Source organism: Psammomys obesus, unplaced genomic scaffold (assembly GCF_907164565.1).
Source record: "Psammomys obesus unplaced genomic scaffold, mPsaObe1.curated_primary_1811, whole genome shotgun sequence".
NCBI classification, from domain to species: domain Eukaryota; kingdom Metazoa; phylum Chordata; class Mammalia; order Rodentia; family Muridae; genus Psammomys; species Psammomys obesus.
The window spans coordinates 5,675,549-5,697,041 of NW_026594083.1; the positions used below are offsets into that span (position 1 = coordinate 5,675,549).

General features: G+C 38.9%; 1 protein-coding gene across 1 annotated transcript in view; it reads left to right on the forward strand.

The window, feature by feature from the left end:
• Usp25 (ubiquitin specific peptidase 25) overlaps nucleotides 1–21,493 on the forward strand; it is a 115,191-nt gene that overhangs the window by 20,099 nt on the left and 73,599 nt on the right. The window contains exons 2-3 of the mRNA XM_055617820.1: nucleotides 2,057–2,134; nucleotides 6,390–6,534. Coding sequence (XP_055473795.1) covers nucleotides 2,057–2,134; nucleotides 6,390–6,534 — 223 coding nt within the window. The remainder of the gene's footprint in view (nucleotides 1–2,056; nucleotides 2,135–6,389; nucleotides 6,535–21,493) is intronic.

The window sequence follows — 21,493 nt, forward strand, 5'->3', positions numbered from 1 at the left end:
GGGGGACCTGCCATTGCCTAACCAGTGTCTGGTCTAATGCTGCTTCACTTTGTTGCTTCTTCTCTTTTCTTTAAAACAGTTACTACATCTCTGATTTCACATTTAAAGTGGCTTTGCTTACCAGAAAATTATTTTCTGTGAGTGGCTTGAAACCTTATTCTACACAGTGAGACCTTAAGTGGAAGAAGTCATTTAAAGGAGTTTTTAAAGAAGGCAGATCCCTTTGCCCTTGGCTGGATTTTCTAGAACTTTTATGGGATGTTGGATGTGGGGACACTCATGGAAAGAACTTCCATGGTTATTTTTTAAACTTAAGCATTGTTATGGAGATCTTATACTCTGGCACATTTCCGGTGCATTTTCTAAAGGAAAAAGATATAATGCATTCAGGAACGTGACACTAATAAAGTGCCGTCCACTGATTGCTTCTACAGGTACCTCCACTGACGTGCTGCAAGACATGCAGTAGAGCCAGCCTCTCTCCCGCCAGTGTGCTTAGACCTCTGGGCTTCCCTTCTGGCAGAGACCCCCTCTTTTGTCTTTGGTGCTCTAGACATCTTTTTCTTTCTCTTTCTTAGTTTCTTTCCCTCTCCTTCCTTCCTTCCTTCCTTCCTTCCTTCCTTCCTTCCTTCCTTCCTTCCTTCCTTCCTTTTTTCCTTCCTTCCTTCCTTCCTTCCTTCCTTCCTTCCTTCTTCCTTCTTTCTTTTCTTTCATTTTCAAGACAGGTTTCTCTTTGTACTCCTGGCTGTCCTGGAACTCCCTCTGTAGATGATGCTGGCCTCAACCTCAGAGACCTGCCTGCCTCTGCTTCCCAAGAGCTGGGATCCAAGGCGTGCCACCACATCAGATGGTATAGACATTTTACCAGCTAGTGGAACAATTCATTTGCTCTGTATTCCTTGTTTGAGATTGTTTGGTCATTCTTCAAGGTGAGGTTTAGGGTTTGTAGTTGTGTTGCAACTGTGTCAGGAGGTGCAAACTGTCATTTTGTTTTGTTTCCAGTAATATTGACTTTGACTTCTTGGTCAATATGAAGGCTGTTTCCCTTCACAAAGTTACTTTTTCTCTTTATACTTTGTAGTTTGAAACTTTTTAAGTACTCCTTTTCTCAGCAAACTTCACCCAGTAGGTTAAGCATCCTCAAAGGTTCCCGTCTGAACTGGTACTAAGTAAAGTATAAACCATTTTGAAGTAATAATCCAGGAGGCCTACATTATTCTCAGGGTTAAGCTTGTTTCCAATCTTATATTTTCTGTACTTTGTTTCTTAGTGCTGTTCTACAGTTTGAGGGAACCATGTTTTAAGAAAAAAACAAAAACAAAAACAAAATGTAGTGGGATTGTTCATAGATCACTGAAAGCTTTGTTAGTAGAGTCCTGGTGTGCTGTTTAAGTTAGAAGATTCCACAGACTAGGAGACTGTGGAGAGAAGGGAAGGAAATGGAGCAAACCAGTTTAACTGAGGATCTTTTATGACAGATTGGTGAATCAGATGATTTTCTTTTCATTGGCTGGATCCTTGGACCCTTAGATGTATTTACTGGTTTACTATATAGCCTGTGAAATACACATCTCCTAAACATATCTGAAATTATTCCAGGGCTTTAACCACAAACACTTTCTATTTACTGCCAAGACATCTTGTGAGGGGATGGAGATGGGATGAAAACTGTTACCTTGATAAGGCTGCCTGGGAGACAATGTAGAAGCCGAGGTTTAGGAATAGGAGAGTACAGGTGTGGAGGCACTCACTTTATTCCCAGCACTGGAGAGGCAGAGACAGGTAGATACCTGTAAATTCAAGGCCAGCCTGGTCTCACGTAGGTCCAAGTAAGCCAAGGCTACACAGTGAAGATACCTGTCTTAAAAAAAAAAAAAGACTGAGGTTATCTGATGTGTGGTGGGTGTCTTTCTGTGTTCCAAAAGAGTGGCATATTTATTTTGTATCTTTCAGCCTCTACACTTTCTCTCCTCTTTTTTTTCTCTTTAAAATAAAATATTTGTAAAAAATATTTCCATTGTTCCTACTGTAATAATTCTGATTTTTTCCCCTCCAGCACCAGCAGACATTTTTGAATCAGCTGAGAGAAATCACTGGGATTAATGATACCCAAATACTGCAACAAGCCCTGAAGGTATGGCCTTTGGTTTTAGCTTAAATTTGTGTTGTATTTTTGTCTCTGTTGTGTACCATATTTGAAAGCCAAGTCTCTTAGTTAAACCACATGATATTATTAGAGACAGAAGGAAGAAAATTTGCATAAAGTGAGAACCTTATTTCATGTGCTGCAATTCTAAACATGTAAATTTCATACCATCTTATCTGATATAACCCCTCTATATCAGATACTTTTCTTGCATGAAGTAGGGAATAATCCCAGTGTTAATGAATAATGTTATTTGACCATGTTTTAGTATATGAATGGGTTCAGTGCGTGGATTAGAATAAGACCTGAAGGAGGAACACAAAGTAGAGAATCAAGAGAGTCCAAAGCTTTCATCTTTTTCCTTCTGAGAACAAGAAATACACATTACTTTCAGTTATCATGTTAATCATGATAGCTTCATCCAGGTAATCATTCCTTAAGGATATTCAACCTCAAATTTCAGTAACATGTGCAACAAAGCCAGTGTGTCATTTTGGTTTCATCCTAGATACACCCTCATTTCCCTACAGAGGTGCTGAGATGAGTCAAAGTTCATGGGTAGTTCACACTGAGAATGATTAAGCGAATGATGTATATGCTTAAAATAGACCTGTATTTGTATGTAACATTATTTATCTCTGTAGGCACACACATAGCCTGTGAGACTTTGTAACTTAACCATGGAAAAAGTTAAAATGGTCCCTGATTCTGAGCCAGAAGTTCTTTAATTTCCAGAGATTGACTGATCGATTGATTGATGGATGGATTATTTATTTCTTAATTCATTCATTTTTGATGATTGTAGCATATGTCATCGGTGATAGTGATAACCACTGTTTACTGACTAACAGGCACTTTGAATCAGGCATCTTTTAGTTCCTTATGTGGGTTAGTTAATTTATTCCTGTTTCCTTTATGTCTTTATTAATTACTGTTTATTCACTTTGTATCCCAGCTGTAGCCCCCTCCATAGTTTCGTCCTAATCCCCTCCCTCCCTCATCTCTTCTCATGCCCCTCCCCAAGTCCATTGATGGGGGTGGTCCTCCTCCCCTTCCATCTGACCCTAGTCTAACCAGTCTCATCAGGACTGGCTGCATTGTCTTCCTCTGTGGCCTGGTAAGGCTGCTCCCCAATCAGAGGATGGTGATCAAAGAGCCAGCCAATCAGTTCATGTCAGAGACAGTCCCTGTTCCTATTACTAGGGTACTCATTTGGAGAGAGCTGTCATGGTCTACATCTGTGTAGGGGTTCTAGGTTATCTCCATGCATGGTCCATGGTTGGAGTATCAGTCTCAGAAAAGACCCCTGTGCTGAGTTTTTGGTTCTTTTGCTCTCCTTGTGGAGCTCCTGTCCCCTCCAGGTCTTTCTACCTCCTCCTCCTTTCATAAGATTCCCTGCACTCTCTGCCCAAAGTTTGGCTATGAGTCTCAGCATCTGCTTCTATACTCTGCTGGGGGGAGTCTTGCAGAGGCCCTGTGTGGTAGGCTCCTGTCCTGTTCCCTGTTTTCTCCATACCTTTTGCTTTTCTGAATGAGGATTGAGCATCTTACCTAGGGTTCTCCTTCTTGCTTAGCTTCTTTAGGACTAAAGATTTTAGAATGCTTATCCTATATTATATGTCTAGTATCCACTTGTAAGTGAGTATATGCCATGTGTGTCTTTCTGCTTCTGGGATACCTCACACAGGATGATCTTTTCTAGTACCCACCATTTGCTTGCAAGTTTCATGATTTCCTTGTTTTTAATTGCTGTGTATTATTCCATTGTATACATGTACCACAATTCCTGTTTCCGTTCTTCAGTTGAGTTATTTAATTCTTATAATTGCAAGAGATAAATACTTCCATTCCCCAGTGTGAAGATGAGGAAACCGAGATGTTAAGTGACCCACCCCAGGTCACACACATGGTGTGTGGAGGAACTGGAATGGAAGCTTAGCAGCCAGCAGCAGGTGCTGGAATTAGGCTGAGTCTGCTGCTTTGCTGGAAGCTTTGCTTCCTCCTGTCTGACAGAAGGAAACTGATGGAACAGTGTTGTTGAACTGTTAGTCCAGAGCTGCACATGTCGTCATTAGAGAAAACAGTGCTTCAGTTCTCAGGAGCTTGACGTTTAGATGATTGCCAGTTTTTCTTCCATTCTGATAAATAGATGAGTAACTCATTCCAAGTCTATTTTAAGAAAATGCCTTTGCCAGGAGATCACAGAGGATGAAGCTCTATCCTGTCACTTTGCCATTGAAAATTTGCAGGAAATTCCCTCCCTTTTATAAATTTGAGAAATAGGGATCAAATTAAGTCTTGTCCATATTCCTTTGGCGTGAGGCCAAGAAGTCCTGTGCTTGGGAACCACAATTACTGACATCATTGTCTTAACTTGAAAATGCAGTTAGTTGCTTTCTTAACCCTGTGGCTGAATACCTGACAAAAGCAATTTAGGAGGGTGGGGGAGGCAGCCCTGTGGTTAGGGCACTGACTCTTCTTATAGAGGGCCTGATTTTGGTTCAAAACACTTGCATCGCTTGGCTTGTAACCATTTGTAACTTCAGCTCTTCTGGCACAGATTCACCTCTTCTGGCCTCTGCAAGACACTGCACTCCTGTATGTATAAACACACATCACATGACCATACACACACACACACACACACACACACAAGTTTCAAAAAGCCACTTAGAGGAGGAAGGATTTGTTTTGGCTCATGGTTCAAGAGGACTGTCTCATGGTGGTGATGTCACGGAGGCAGGAGATTCAGGGTGCATCCTGACATCTTAGCAGATGGGAATCAGACTTGGGAACAGTGGGTCTGAGTTATGTGTCCTTCACTGTCCAGATGTCCCTTAGTTCACTTAGCTGTACTCCTTAGAAAGTCACACAGCTTCCTCAAATGTTGCCGTCAGCTGTGACTTTTATTCAAGCACAAGAATCTGTGAAGGCCATTTTATATTAAACCACAACAAGCATCTATACTTCTCCATGCAATCTAAGTAGCCACCAAGTTGTGAAATTCTTGCTGTTGAGGTTTTCCTTGTATGAAACAGGGCATTCAAAACACTTAGCACACTTCTTGACACATAGTAAATGCTTCATCAGTGGTAGCTGTCATTACTCAGCTCATTTTTATGAGTAACATACTTATCTGACAGTGGCTGGTTGTAAACCTGTATCTTGGATGAGTCACTTAAGAGTCTCCTTAATGGACATAAAGAAGTACACCTTGAAGCAGGGTTATTGCCTCTACAGCCACCCTCTCCATAGCTCCCTGCTAAACTGAGATCATTCTTTTGGTTGTTGATAATTTTGCAATTATCTTGATCCCTGTATCATATCTTACCCTTAGTTTAACAGGATAGCATACTCTGCTTCTGTAGTTTTTCTTTTAATGCATAGCCAGCACAAGGTTTTTAAAGTCAACATCATATGATGTTCTGCTAGCTTTCTACTTAAACTGTCAGGCCCGCTACGTTCTGGTTCTGTACAGAGATGACTTGATTAATATCTGAGTTTATTGTGCTGTCTCACATACCTGTCCTAAGCTGGTATTCCATTTTACTTATCATTAGCCTCTCAGAGAATCTAAATATAAAACTGAGCAATCCTCCTCTCATTGCTTTTTTTGCCTTTCATTACTTCTAAACAAACTTTGGCTTATTTTGGTTAGCTGTGCTTTTGATGAGCACTGGTGTGTGTGTGTGTATGTGTGTGTGTGTGTGTGTGTGTGCAGAGTTGTTATCTTGAGAGCAACAGTATTTTTGCCTATCAGTTCTTATGCCTCTCCATGTTATCAAACCTAATACCTCTGATGTCTTAAGAATTCTTGACATTTTGTTCTGAGGTGTGCCTCCAGTAACCATGTTAGAGGGGCTATGTTTTAAATATTTACTTTGTACTCTTATGGCAAAACTCAGAGGGGAGGATAAATCTAGAGTATTCATTTGTTTAAAATTAGTATGACTAGATTTTTTTAAAAGAATAAGAAATAATAGAAAAGTAAGAAAATACAGAATTGATTTTAGCATTGTAATAGAAGTTTTAATAATAAATATCAAATAATGAATATAATTTTTTGAAATGAATTAGAGTTTATGGGTAGTGAAATTTCACTGATTCAGTTAGAGTTGCATTAAAATAATTTCAAATCAAAATGTTTTTTGCTATGAAATATTATGGATAAAATTACATACATTTTGTGTGATTGCATACCAATCCTCTAAAAATCTAAAATCCTCTTTCTTTATGCCTGAAGGCTAGTAATGGAAACTTGGAGTTAGCAGTAGCCTTTCTCACTGCGAAGAATGCCAAGACCCCCCCGCCGGAGGAGAGTACCTACTACCAGACCGCACGCCCAGGCAACGACAGGTACATCAGTGTGGGAAGCCAAGCAGACGCAAGTAAGTTTTTCTTCTTAATGTTTTATAGACATGAATTAATTTTTTGATAATGTATTAATTTTGCTCATTAAGTGTAGGTGAAGGAAAAACAAAAAAATTAATGAATATACATTTTATTAGCCACATACTTTTTTGTAGGCAAGCAATTTTATTTAAGTTATATATATGCTTTTGCGAGTATCTCATATAGAGTAGATGTCTTTGAAATATAAAACAACTGTGTGAATCATACAAAAAGTGTAGCATCTTATGTATTTCAACTTTCAGTAGAAGCTGAATATTGTTTTGAGGGTATAAGTTTATAAGTTTAGTATATTATAAAACTTTTCTCCCTCACTCCACATTGAAAATATTCCAGAAGCTTATTACCATATGATCAAAATCCTTTTTTTTCCTCAAAAAGAAAAGGCACAATAACAACATGAGAGAGATGCTGGGAGGAATCATACACTCTCGTGTACGTTAAGTGCCAATTCGTGGGAGACTTAGACTCTCACTTGCACACTTAAAATGAAGGTATATGAGATACTTTGCTCATGGCCCTGGCTTATCCTCACCATGTGAGTATTCTCAGGTGGCACTCAGAGTTTTTCAGTATATACTGATATCTCCAATGTCTTACCATGCTTCATTAAGTGCGATACAAGAGGTACTGTTAGAGTAAGGCATATGCTTGGCCATAGTTTTAGTCTTAGGCACGCCAAAATACAAAACTAGTACATATAAAACATAAGCATTTATTTTTATGTGTTAGAGATTTGAGATGCGAGATCTCTAAGGTGTTTAAGGAGTATTTCTAGTTTCATTCTGAGGCTGTGAACTTCAGGAAAGAAGCAGGGAGAGCCCGGGTTCGCTTGCATGCAGCTAATAGGCGATGTGATGTGAGAAGAGCTGCTTGCATAAGGCAGAACCTCTTGCTTATGTCAAGTTCAGGATAAGCTGAGGCTTTGCTCCAAAGTTATCTGTAGCTCAGTTTCTCCTGCTTTCTCCCTAACTGGACACTCTGACAATAATACAGAATGAGTTGAGTTCACAACACCCAGTGCTACTTACTCTCTCAGTGTTTGCCCCTGCTGTTCTTTGGGTCAGAAAGTATCTCTAACCTTTCCCTTGCTAGTCTAAGTTATTTTGATCTCAGGGGTTAGCTCAGCAGCTGCTTGCTGGAGAACATTTTCCCTGTCCTCTTTCTTGGAACAAGTGTTTTTCAGTATCTAAGCTGTGCTTCTAAGCATTGTCATTTGGAAATCATTTGGTTGAATATTGATGCTCCTAAATTTTGCATAGAAAACTCTGCTTCATGACTAATGAAAAGGAATGAAGTTGAGAAACTGGTTGGTGTTGAAGAAGCTGGGAGAAAGGGAACGGTTTCTAAGTATAGGAAGAGTGTGTGTTCAAAAATAATATCCAGTTCTGTGGTAGAGAAAGGAACTAATTACATAGTTTTTTTTTTTCTTTTTAAAGAAAAAGAAAACAAAAAAAAATGTGTAGTTTTGACTGAAGCCAATAATTGAAAAGATGCAAACTGGCAAATAGCCTCATTTTGTGCTCTAGTTAGAGAGGTAAGATTTTAGAAGCATGCTTGCCAGCTCTTGCTGTTAATGACAAAAGTACTGTCATTAACAAAAGATTGATCTTCCTTTGTGGTACAAAGGAAAAAAAATAGGATTGTGAAACTGTCATAATGGAAGGCTGATTGGTTGTACGAAAGGACAAAATACTACTTAATCCACGTGATAGCCTGTTCAAGACTTTGGTAAGGATCAGTGAAAATGCTACGGAACACTAGTGGAAACTGGAATAGGTTCTCAGAGAGAGCACAGCTCACATTCAGAAGGCAGATGTCTTGTGATAACTAAACCTTGCCCCCCACCCCTGTGTATTTATAGCTCTAGAAAAACATACATAACTATTTTTTTCCTTTGGAGTAAAAGGTAGATAATTAAAGTTCTGCTTGTACCTCAGCTGATGTCATTGTGGGTGCCTTGTTTGTACTGTGGTTTTCATTTTAAAATGCACTGGGTTAAGCTGGAGGCTCACAGCGCAATGTGTCCATTACACTGACTAGTGATCTTTGAGACACAGACCTGTTGGAACTTAACGGGGTGCTTGCATAATGTCGCTGTTAGTTATACTTTAATAACAGTACTTTTAGTAGCAATATTTGCCTTCTGTTTTATAAAGTTATTAGAAGCATACCTGTTCGGAAATAGTCTAGATTCAATAAACTTATTGAGTTTGTGAACTGAATAAGTAAAGAGATACAAATCCAGTGGATTAATTCTGACTTCAGTTATTGTTAAGAAATGAATGTTTTGTGTGTGTGTGTTTTCAGTTTTTTTATGGAGTATAATCTTGTGCACAGAAGAAAAGGTGCAAGATTGGAGATTGTTACAAATGAACAATAAGTGAAGACTTGCTCACAAAACTGAGTGTAGAAGGAGTAGCAGTAGAATTCTCAGAGGGGGGAGTTTCTCACGGGATTCATGTAGATGGAAGTGTTTCACTTTTCAGCACTTTCCCAATTTTATTAGCAGTACGTTGGTATTTGAAACTCTACTTTAGTTTGTTTCAAATGGCAAAATTTTATTTTCAATAAATCATTACTTTCTTTTTTCTTCTCAGCTTGAGGTTGAAAAAGCAAACAAACTGCAGTTGAACTGTCAAAATATGGATCAAAAGATAAAAGGCACATTCCAGCCTCTCACCTGCTGGCTTCAGTGCTAGCAAAAATCTTTACTCCGTCCTGAAAAACTCATATGCTAGATACATATGCTACTGCCTTGCTGTAAGTTGGCATAGAGCTATTTGCACCTGAGTGCCCCTTTTAGAGAAAGACAAACCAAAATAGTTTCTAAACGTCCTAGTTGGGGTTAGTACTACATTTTTAATTATGTGTCACCTGACACTCAAAGGCAATTAGAAGTTATGTCACTTGATTTGAAAAACATTTATATCTGGGCCTTTTCCTGTAATACTGAAGAATTAATTACCTTTCAATACTTTTAGTAGTAGAACCATCTCATATTTCTAGTTTTATTTTTGAGAGAAAAGGTTACAAATTCAAGGAAACTTGTACTCTGGACTTCAGAGTTACTGTGCTGGATGCCCTTTGGTAACATTTTTTTTGTTGTTGTTGTAATTTAATACTATGTTGTATTCTGGGAAAAGTCTTAAACTATTTGCAATATAATTAGCAAAAATTCTAGACCTTCCCATAACTTGTATAATCATGACCCATGTTAGGTAGCAAATTTTCAAAGGGATGCCTTCTGCTCCTAGCTTACATTAGGAATGAAATTATATGAGATCTTTATAGCAATAGCCGAATTAGTATAGTATTGTGCCAAACATGTTACACAAATATGGGGGGCCTGAGTTTGAATTCCTCAAATCCACACAAAGAGCTGCTGTGTAATTCCAGTGCTGCTTGGGGGCAGAGCAAGAGTTCACCAGTCCTTCCTGGCTTCCTTCCTAGATCTGAGTTTAATGATAAACCCTGTCTCAGGGAATACTGTGTGACATAATTGGTTAGGATACCTGACATGCACCTCTGGCCTTCTGCACACACATCCGCCCCTTACAGCTGGACAACTAAACTGGATTAGATCACAATGCATGGTATTGGCTATCATAATTGTACTTAAGAGTCAAAAGAGAAACTATGATATTTTTGAGTCTTGGCACACACTGTCTTAGCCATGACTGTGCAAAGGGTTTTGCCCAGTATGAAATTTAATAATAATATTGTTAAACTACTACTATTAAATTGTTTTAAACTTTTTTAAAACAGGACAAAACCAGTATATGTCCACCAGAGCAAGATGTACTGCAGTTGAGCAATCAAAATATGGATCAAAAGATAAGAGGGATTTGGGTAGGTAATCATAGTGTAGAAAGTAATATGGCATTATTAATCTTTAGAAAAACTGGTATGATACATAACAAGAGTTCTAATTAAGTAGTAGACTCTTCACACATGTGAATTGCTCTTGGTGCTCCACCCACCCACCCTGGTACAACCTGAATTGTATTCAAAGTAAGAAAAACATCTAACCTCCACCCTACAATTCAGGTAACAGTTACTTGGCCAGTGTGATCTATCTATGTATCTATGTATCTATCTATGTATCTATCTATGTATCTATCTATCTATGTATCTATGTATCTATCTATTTATCTATCTATCTATCTATCTATCTATCTATCTATCTATCTATCTATCTATCTCTCTATCTCTCTATCTCTCTATCTCTCTATCTCTCTATCTCTCTATCTCTCTATCTCTCTATCTATCTATAGACAGGTTTTCTCTATGTGGTTTTGACTGTACTGGACTTGATTTGTAGACCAGGCTGGCCTCAAACTTGAGATCTGCCTTCCTCTGCCTCCCAAGTGTGCGATTAAAGGCATGTGACACTACTCCCCCACTAAATATTTTTTTTTAAGGTTTGTTTGTTTGTTTTTTTGAGACAGGGTTTTTCTGTGTAGCTTTGGCTGTCCTGGATTAGCTCTGTAGATCACGGGCCTCAAATGCACAGAGGTCTACCTGCCTCTGTTTCATAGGGCTGGGATACAGGTGAGCGCCACCTCACCTGCCGGCCAGGGTGATTGAAACCCTTGGCGGTGAGCTGTACAGCTGTACAGTGCTTCTGTTCTCACGTGTAAGTTTTTGTTTTTTATCAATGGACTCTTATCTTTATCCATTACACACAGTTTTTAAAAAGTAACTTTAGGTAGGAAAAAAAAATCAGTTCAATGGAAGTTATAACTGTCTAGAAGTTTCTATTTCCTGAAACTATTTTGGCTGTTCACCAACAGCCACAAGTAAGCATGGAGGTAGATGAGGATGTGGGTTGATGTGTTGCTGATTAGATACACCGAGGTGCTTCAAGCTCATTAGTTATTTTTTAAAAGATGTGGACTACAGAATAATCTGAATAACTTTCTAAATGTATTTCATTCTTTTTCAAGTGGAGCTTATATCCTAGGCTGCCCTCAAAGGCTACTTGTACTTCTGTGCTGAAATTCTCATTAGTTGTAGGAGAGAATGAAAGCCATGGGACATCGCTGTCTTGTAGTTGTTGACTGAAATGGAATATTAACTTCAATTTTACCATCCAAGTGGGAAGGCACAGAAAATCAATGACAGTTTTTGAATGACTCCCCAAATCCTTTAGTTTTCATCATTACAGATGCTACCATTGTGAATTTAGTAACTGTTGTTAAAGTCAGACATATGTTTGGAATAGCTAAGGCTGTTCAGTATAGTTACCAGTAATCAAAATTAAATTTAAGTAATGTTGCAATTTAAAATATCTTATAATAGTGTAGAATATCCTGTTCACCCAGTACAGTTTTGGAAATTGAGTTCAGCAGTCAGAATAGTAGGACTGTTATATGAAAGCTAATAAATCAGAGTAGGGCAGGACTGGAGAGTGGAGAAGGCGCTTCACATATGTATGTCTTTTTATATGGAAGTACTGTAAAAACGTATTGCCTTCTCTGTCCTCTTTGTAGAAAATGGGATATGATATACTCATATCTTATTGTCACTATACATAGCCCACTTTTAAAATTGTTTAATATCTGGGTATTAAAATTTCATTTGTTTTGGTACATAAATACTGATAATTTAATACTTTTAGGGATATTTGTAAGCTATTGAGAGATATAGTCTCTGTTTGCTCATGGAGGATAGTGAAGAATGGTATTGCGAGTTCTCAGAAGTTCAACCCCTGCTCAGATGTAGCCCATGGCAGCTCAGTATCCAAGTGGGTTCCCTAGTAAGGGGAACAGGGGCTGACCTAAACTCAGTGGCTCCCTCTTTGACTGCCTCCCCTGGATGGGAGAGCAGCCTTGCCAGGCCACAGAGGAGGACAATGCAGCCAGTTTGGATGAGACCAGATAAGCTAGGGTCAAATAGAAGGGGAGGAAGACCTCCCCTATTCTTGGACTTGGAGAGAGGCATAGGAAGAGATGAGGGAGGGAGTCTGGGATTGGGAGGGGAGTAGGGAGGGGGCTACAGCTGGGATACAAAGTGAATAAACTGTAATTAATTTAAAAATTTAATTAAATTTTTTTCTATAGATTTGGGGGAAGGGAGTGGGAGAAGGAAGAGGGAGGGCAGGATTGGGAGGGAATAAGAGAGGGGGCTACAGCTGGGATACAAAGTGATTAAATTGTAATAAGTGAAAAAATAAATGAAAAAATAAAATAAAATACCTCATCCTAAACAACAAAAACAAAACAGAGAGAAGTTCACAAAGAACAGAAGAGCTGGGCTAAGATGGTGACTTGGGTATGGCTGTGGCTGGGAACAGGAATTGCTATTTTAGGTTGTGTCCCCAGAGAATGCTTCCCTGGGTGAGGTCACATTTGAACAGATAGTTGAGGGAAGTGAGGAAGGGAGTCACAGGGCTGTGTGAGAGAAATGAATGGCAGTCCCAGCCTCCTGGCTCAGGAGATGACCAGAAAAACTGGAAGCTGCTGAAGCTGGATTTGGGAGGCTCTGCCTTGCTCACTCTTTTTGTTCTCAGGGGCCTTCCTTAGAGTGTTCCCATCCTTGAGGTTCCTAGGTTGGCTTCCTCCTAAAACAAGCCGGGCAGTATACAGTTCTGGTTTTGCATCTCAACTTGTGGCTTCAACTCTCCTCAAATTCATTTCTCCACCTTCCCACTCAGCACTGGGGATTCAACCCAGGGCCTTAGCATGTGTGAGGCAAGCCTCTAACTCCCAGTGTATCACCAGGTATCCTCAAATTTGTGTTCAATATTTCATCTCTCACTCTCTTCATAGAGTGCTGCCTGCTATAGCCTTATGTCTGGGAGTCTATTGGTCAAAAATATTAATCCGCTAATTAAAACACAACATTCCCCTGGACTTAGCTTCATGTAGATAAATAAATACTGTCAAACTTCATTTTAACTTTCCCAAATAAAATTTTTACATTGTAATTCAACTAGATTTTTGGCTAAATGATACACGTGGAAACAAATTCAGTATTTAAAATGTATTTTCACGATGAAGGGAATCATAAACCATGCAAGCTCTGTGTGTGTAAAATCCAATAGATGTGTGTGTTTGTTAGTTAGAGAAACATTTCATAGTATATAACAAATTTATGGTAATTTCTTGGGGAACAAACATTTATAAAGATGAGTATCAGCTAGGTGTTGGTGGCTCACACCTTTAATCCCAACAATAGGTAGGAAGAGGCAGGCAGATCTCATGATTTTGAGGCCAGTCTGGTCTGCAAAGTGAGTCCAGGACAGCCAGAGAAATCTTGTCTTGAAAAACTAAATAAAAAAAAAATGTGTATGTACTTCTGACATTAAAAAATTATTTAAATTTAGAAATGTGGGTAACTGCTCCGATGAACATTTCATTTACTGAAGTGGATTCCAACCAGCATGTCTATTCAGGGCCTTTGAATTGTTCTCACCGTGATACTACAGGGAGGATAAGTAGCAACAGAGTTTTTCAAAATCTTGTCATGACACAGATACAAGCATATAATGTTCTGACCCTTGTCTGAAACTTTTACTAAGGCTATTTTGATTATAAATTTATTTCTGCCAATTACCAATTGTTTATAGCCAGGTTAATTCTTAGCTCTTTTTTCTAAACATCCAAAAAAAATCTTAGTTTTCATTACACAACTGATAGTTCTAAGCATTTAATGTATTTGTTGTTCTTCTAATTCCTGAAAAAGGAAATTCAGTGAGGTAACAGACTGCTTCCTCAGCTGGTCTTCAGTATATGCAAGAATTCTGAAGAAGTAGGCTTTAATGCCAGTGAATGCTTGCTAGTAAGAGTGAGAGCAAGCAGGTGAAATTTGTTAGTTTCCTTCCATGTCTTTTATATAGATATTAGCAGAAGGTGTAGCCCAGATTAAATGTGAATCTTCTTGACTCAAAATATCCTAATTATAAATGGGTTTTCTGACTTCACATGGTTTAATTAAGAAAAAAAAAATCCCCACAGGTGTCCCCAGACAGTTTGGTTTTAGTTAATTTCAGACGTAGTCAAATTGACAAGCAAGAATAGCCACCACAAGGGGAAAATCAGCTATGCATAAATTTAAAAAATTCATATTTAATCACTTAAAATTACATCTTTCTAATTTATTAAATAAAATAATACTTAAAAGCTAAGTAATTTAATATATGATTAGGCCATTAAATTCTTTTTTCATGGTGGGCACATTGTTCTAAAATCATGGGAGAAGAAAAACAGCTTTATGGATTAATGGGAACACCATGAACAAAATTGTAATTATGGTGGCTTTACAAATGAGACCTTTTCCTTTGCTGGAAGAAAATGTTTCAGTCAGGACTGATAGTATCTGATCTCAGCTAACCTTTTCCATCATTAAAATGTACTGTTGCTCAAGACCAAGAGAGGCAGGCTCCAATTCCCATCTGGGTTACAGTTGTTCATCTCTGCAGCTCCTGGAAGTTTAGCAATGTGAAGAGAGACAAGGGTAGCAGAAACCATTGAGTGTGGTCATTCTAGCCACAGGCACTTTTAGCCTGTATACCAGCCTTTATACCAGAAGGGACAAACATCTTTTGTTTGAATGCTGTCAGGACAAGGCAGAGAATATGAGTGTTTGTCTAGAACAGAATCAGAAAGCAGGAAGCACTGGGTTGGCCACAGTGGGGAGGACAAGTCTGTACAGCCAGAGGTGGTGCTTTGCTGCTATGTCCTGGCCTCGTAACGACGATGACTGGCACATAGGGCTTGTTGCAATGTTTCCTCAAAAAGTCCCAATCCTATGCAGCCAAAAGTATTGTAGACCATGTTTGTATTTAATAATATGGCATGCTTTTCATCTCGGGATTCCTGTAAAATCACAAATTTATGGTGGGTCTCAAACTGCTTTGATTGATATAAAATAGTTTCTGAGCTAGAACATAAAAGTCAGAGAAGCTTAGAAAATTACTTCTTACAAAAATAGCAACCTATGATGTTTATATAAACATTTTGTATAAAGTATATTTCTGAAGCAAATTAGCAAAAGGGTACATGCTTTACTTGGCTGCGTGTGTCTCACATCTATGGTGTTGTAGAAAAACTGGGATCTCAGATCTGTGTTGTAGGAATCACATTGTGTGGGAATAAGTTGCCTTGGTTCTGTTATCTGAAGAAAATCTGGCTTTATACAGATGTTCATTTAGGAAAGAGAGGAGTGTTTTAACTGGTTATTCAAATAATAACAACTGTTCTGTTGACTATCCCAAAACTCTGTGGTTCTTAATTTCCTAAGGGTGAATTGCACTGTGAATCCACAGTCACATTGCTATCAGTGCTGATTATCAATTGCCTTTCATATGGTGCTCTTATATATTAAAATCTACCAATATCTTGCTATTTGAATGGATCTGTTACCCATACATGACTTTGTAAAACTGCAGTGATAATTGTAGTTCCATCTATCTTATGAAAGAATACTATGTTAAAAATATCAAATTTGTTAGCAGCTTATGAACTGGCTATCAGAAAAGCATTTACATTTTGAGAAACTATCAGGACCATAGTAGTTGAAACATGCCTTTTCAAAATGTTGAGCTTGTGTGCAAGTTTCCTCTCAGTCATTAACGACAGTTACTCTGTAGCAACTAGTAAAATTGAGATTGGGGTATTCATACATTGTAGTATGTCACTTTTTCTTTCAAGTAAAAATGATATTCTATGAAAAATAATACGAAGTTTGCAACTCCAGCACTGGACATACAAACTTTGTGTATTTTCAATTAGTCATTAACAGTTTAAGATTCAATCAAGATTCAACGATTAATTAGTGAAGTTACCTTTTTTTTGATCAAAGTTGTAATTCTTTTTCTTCTGTTTGTTTTTCTTCTTATTATTATTAGTATTTGCAATTCATTTGCTTTGTATCCCAGTTGTAGTCCCCTCCCTCATCTCCTCTCAGCCCCACCCTTCCTTCTTTTTCCTCCTTTTTTCTCCCCTATCCCTCTTTTCCCCTCTTTTCTAGTCTACTGATAGGGGAAGGCCTTCTCCCCTACTGTCTGACCCTCGCCTATCAGGTCCCATTAGGACTGCCTGGATCCTCTTCCTCTGTGGGCTGGCAAAGTAGCCCCACCATGGAGAAGTGATCAAGAAGCAGGCGAGCAAGTATATGTCAGAGACTTTCTCTTCTCCCCTTACTAGGGAACCCCCATGGAGACTGAGCTGTCTATGGGCAACAGCTGAGCAAAGGTCCAGGTCGTCTCTATGCATGGTCTTCGGTTGATGCAGCATCAGTTTTCGCATTTTTTTAAATTGTGTTTATTATTTTTCTTTCTTCCTTTTTTTCCTTTTCGAGACAGGGCTTTGCTGTGTCGCCTTAGCTGTCCTGGACTCAATTTGTAGACCAGCCTAGCCTTGAACTCACAGAGATCTGTGTGCCTCTGTCTCCCCAAGTACTGGGTTTACAGGCATTTATTTCTATGTAATAAAAGGAAAAACAGGCATGGGAGCACACACCTTTAATCCCAGCACTCAGGGAGGCAGAGGCAGGCAGACCTCTGTGAGTTTAAGGCCAGCCTGGTGTTCAAAGCAAGTCCAGGACAGCCAAGGCTACATAGGGAAACCTTGACCAGAAACAAACAACAAAACAACAACAAAAAACACAAACCAAACCAAAACAGCAGCAAAAACAAAACAAATGAAAATAAAAAGATAAAAACAGCAAAAACAAAACAACCCAAAACGGGATTCCGCATTGGTATTGGTGCCTTGATGTGTGCAAAGATGTGTCTGCATTGCTCCTGTTGTTCTGTCTCAGCAGTGCAGACATCTACAGCACAGATGGGTCACATAGCCGTGTTATTGCGATTACAGTCTCTACCTACAGGACCCCTCATTCCTTCTTTAAAGCATCTGTGCGGATGAACAGATCACACTTGAAGAACTGATTGTTGGGGAAAAACAGCCCCATGGGATTTAAGAAATGAAGGACAGACTTGGAGCCTGTGTACCATTGTCTGTCCTTACACTGTTAAATTTCTTAGTCCTCATGGGATAGGTCAAACAACGCCATCCTTGCTTATTGTTTGCGTGCTAGTTGAACTCGGTTCATCGGTCATGAAAGATTGTAAGTAGAATCAATAAGGAACTCGAGTGAGGTTCAAGTCAGTCATGAAACATCAAACACTAGGTAATTTTGTAGAAGGTATTTAAGCCACGGGGTTGGTTGAGTGATTAAAGAAATTATTGCAGGGAATTGAGGGAGGGGTCTTGGGCTCATTCATCTGCAGTGACTACAGATCATTGCAGTTCTGATCACCACAGTGCTTCTAATCCCTCTGCCACTCCAGGAAAACAGCCCATAGCATCGCTCTGGTCAAGCACATACTTCTTTTGTGTGTGTGTGTGTGTGTATAATTTTTTTATTATTGTTAATTACACTTTATTCATTTTGTATCCCCCCATAAGCTCCTCCCTCCTCCCCTCCTGATCCCACCCTACCTCCCCTTTCTGCATGCATGCTCCTCCCCACATCCACTGATAGGGGAGGTCCTCCTCTCCTTCCTTCTGATCTTAGTCTATCAGATCACATCAGCAATGGCTGCATTGTTTTCTTCTGTGGCCTGGTAAGGCTGTTCCCCCCTCAGGGGGAGGTGATCAAAGACCAGGCCAATCAGACTTCTTACTGTAGCTTTGGCTTAGTGGATAGGAATCAACCTGAGTAACCTCCACTTGGCTCTGCCTGGATACTGGAAGGCTAAGAGGGTGCCGGTTTTGCTCTCTGAGTGGCCTTGCAGCTGGACATTGGATACTGGAGTGCTACTATAGAAAAACTTTTAGACGTCCATTAAGGTCAATAGAAAGAGCAGAAGCAGTAGGATTATGGCTTCTTCCTTGCTTCTGACTTCAAAGTCTCCTGTTAGTGATGGTATTGATGTGGCCCAAGTTTCATTCATAATCTTTTTTAAAATTTTTTTATTAATTACACTTTATTCATTTTGTATCCCCCATAAGCCCCTCCCTCCTTTCCTCCCGGTCCCACCCTCCCCCCCTTTCTGCATGCATGCCCCTCCCCAAGTCCACTGATAGGGAGGTCCTCCTCTCCTTCTTTCTGATTTTAGTCTATCAGTTCTCATCAGAAGTGGCTGCATTGTCAGGGTTCTAGGTTATCTCCAAGGATAGTCCTTGGTTGGAGTATGAGTCTCTGGGAAGTTGCCTGTGTTCAAATTATCTTGTTCTGTTGCTCTCCTTCATTCATAATCTTTAAAAACATAAATCTTTATTATTATTATTATTGTTACTATTATTATTATTTACAATTTATTCACTTTATATCCCAGTTGTAGCCTCCTCTCTCTTCTCCTCCCTGTCCCACTGTCCCTCCCTTTTCCTCCTCTATCATTCTTCAATAGTCTACTGATAGGGGAAGTTCTCCTCTCCTACTGTCTGACCCTAGCCTATCAGGTCCCATCAGGATGACCTGGATCTACTTCCTCTGTGGGCTTGCTAGGTGACCCCACCAGGGTGATGTGATCAAGGAGCAGGCAATCTGGTTCATGTCAGAGACTGTCTCTTCTGCCCTTACTAGGGAATCCACATGGAGACTGAGCTTTCTTTGTTCTACATCTGAGCAGGAGTCTAGGTCCTCTTTATGCATGCTCTTTGTTTGATGAATCAGTCTCTGCAGTGCCCCCTGGGCCCTGCCTTTTTTTTTTTTTTTAACTTTGTTGCTCTCCTAGTGTGGCTCCTGTCCCCTCCAGGTCCTTTTATATCCCTCTTCTTCCATAAAACTACTTGCACTCTGTCCAAAGTTTGGCTGTGAGTTTCTGCATCTACTTCAATTCCCTGCTGGGCATAGTCTTTCAGAGGGCATCTGTGGTAGGCTCCAGTCCTGTTTCCTCTCTTCTACAACTTCTGTTTTCCCTTCTGAATGAGAATTAATCAATCTGGTGCATTCTTGGAAAACTGGGAATAGTACTACTGAAAGCTATATCTATAGCTACATCATTATACTATATATAAGCTATATCTATATATACTAGATATAAGCTATATCTATATCATTATGCTACTATATATACTACTATATAGATCATTATACTACTATATCATCATACTCCTATATCACTCCTGAGCATATATCTGAAAGATGTCTAACCATACAACAAGGGCATTTGCTCAACTATGTTCATAGCAACTTTATTCATAATAACTCATATCTGGAAACAGCCTAGATGTCCCTCAACCGAAAAATGGATGCAGAAAATTGTGAAACATTTACACAGTGGAATACTACTCAGCAATTAAAAAGAAGGAAATCATGAAATTTGGAGGCAAAAGGTGAGAGCTAGAAAATATCATCCTGAGTGAGGTACCCAGAAGCAGAGAGACATGCATGTTATACACTCACTAATAAGTAGATATTAGCTATAGAACATAGGAGAAACATACTAAAATCTACAGACCTGAAGAAGCTAACAACAAGGAGAACCCTAGTGAAGATGCTTAATTTTCATATTTTTATTTTGCAAGTGAATAGGGAAAATAGTTTTGTTTTGTTTTGTTTTGTTTTGTTTGGGAAACACAATAGATGCATGGGAGAATGGAATCCAAGCACCAATTGATCCTGTTCCTACAACTTAATTTTCTATTTTTCTGTGATTTTCAAATTTATTCCTCTTCATCGTTGTCCAGGGGCTAGCCATTTTAATTACTGAATGGCCCTTGTTTTATGATGATTTCATACCACCTAGCACCAGCCTCTTCTCCATTACTGAATCTGGATTTGGTAGCTCTACCACCTTATGTCTCTGCCCTCCTCATAGTTCTGCCCATCTTATAGTTCTGCCTTTCCTGTAGCTTTACCCTCTGACTGCTCCACCCTCCTTATATCTCTGCCTGCCTGATAGCTCTGCCTTCCCTAGAGCTCCACTGTCCTTATAGCCTTGCCCTTCTTATAGCTCTACCCTCCTTAGATGAGGATAGTCATCTTCTCTGATCAGCCACGGGAAACCTTGGATTTGATTGCATGTGAGGTGTTTCATTATTTCAGCTACTGAATTCTGACTGTGTACTATATGTTTAACCTATTCTTCCAGATCAAATACTTTGGAGCATAGCTTATTATATTTTATGAGGTTTTGTTATATGTAAGGTCATTAAGAAACCCTTTCTATAGCAACTATTTCTAATATTTTAAAAGTTCTTTTATGCTATTCTTGGAGGAAAAGTGGTAGAACAATATAAGCAGATTTTTGCTACATCAGTGTGCATTAGTGTTTCCTCAAAAAATTCCGTGATTCAATGATAAAATTAAGGCAGCCTTTTTCTTTTTTGTGCTGTTTTTTTTCCCTCATGTAATATTTTAAACACATTTAAAGTTTAAGGCACATGAATACAAATTGTCCAAAACAGGAAATTCTAATCACACATTCTTTTTCTTATTAGATTGATTCCTATCATTGCTTAAATTGTAATGATAGTGTTTATCATCATCGTCATCTTCTGTCAAGGAAATTGACCAGAGCACATTGCAGAACTGCATTGAGCATATTTTACTGACATTGATAAAAGAAAAGTTGCAGGTTTTATTCATTGGATACAGCAGCATATCTTATAGTGTCCAAGCTCTCTTTTAAGAAATGGGACAAATATGTTAACTTGCATACATCTGTTTAAGTGAAAATCTTGTTTCCAATGAAAAGAATGACTATGTCCTAAAGTAATCACATAGTACAGAAGTGTAAATAACAAAGTGACAGCTCCTTCCATCTCCCTTTCCTACATCTTCATCTTCTAACAACTGTTGACAGTAGAGCTTACTGTGCCAGACTGTAGAACACACACACATCCCTACACTGTTGTCAGTCGGTGTACTTACACATAAATGAGGCAGCACCAAAGTAAATCTTTGGCAATGCTTATTTTGTTTTCATTGATAAACCACACTCCCAGCAGTATCTCTGCTTTTTAGCTTTTATTGAGATTG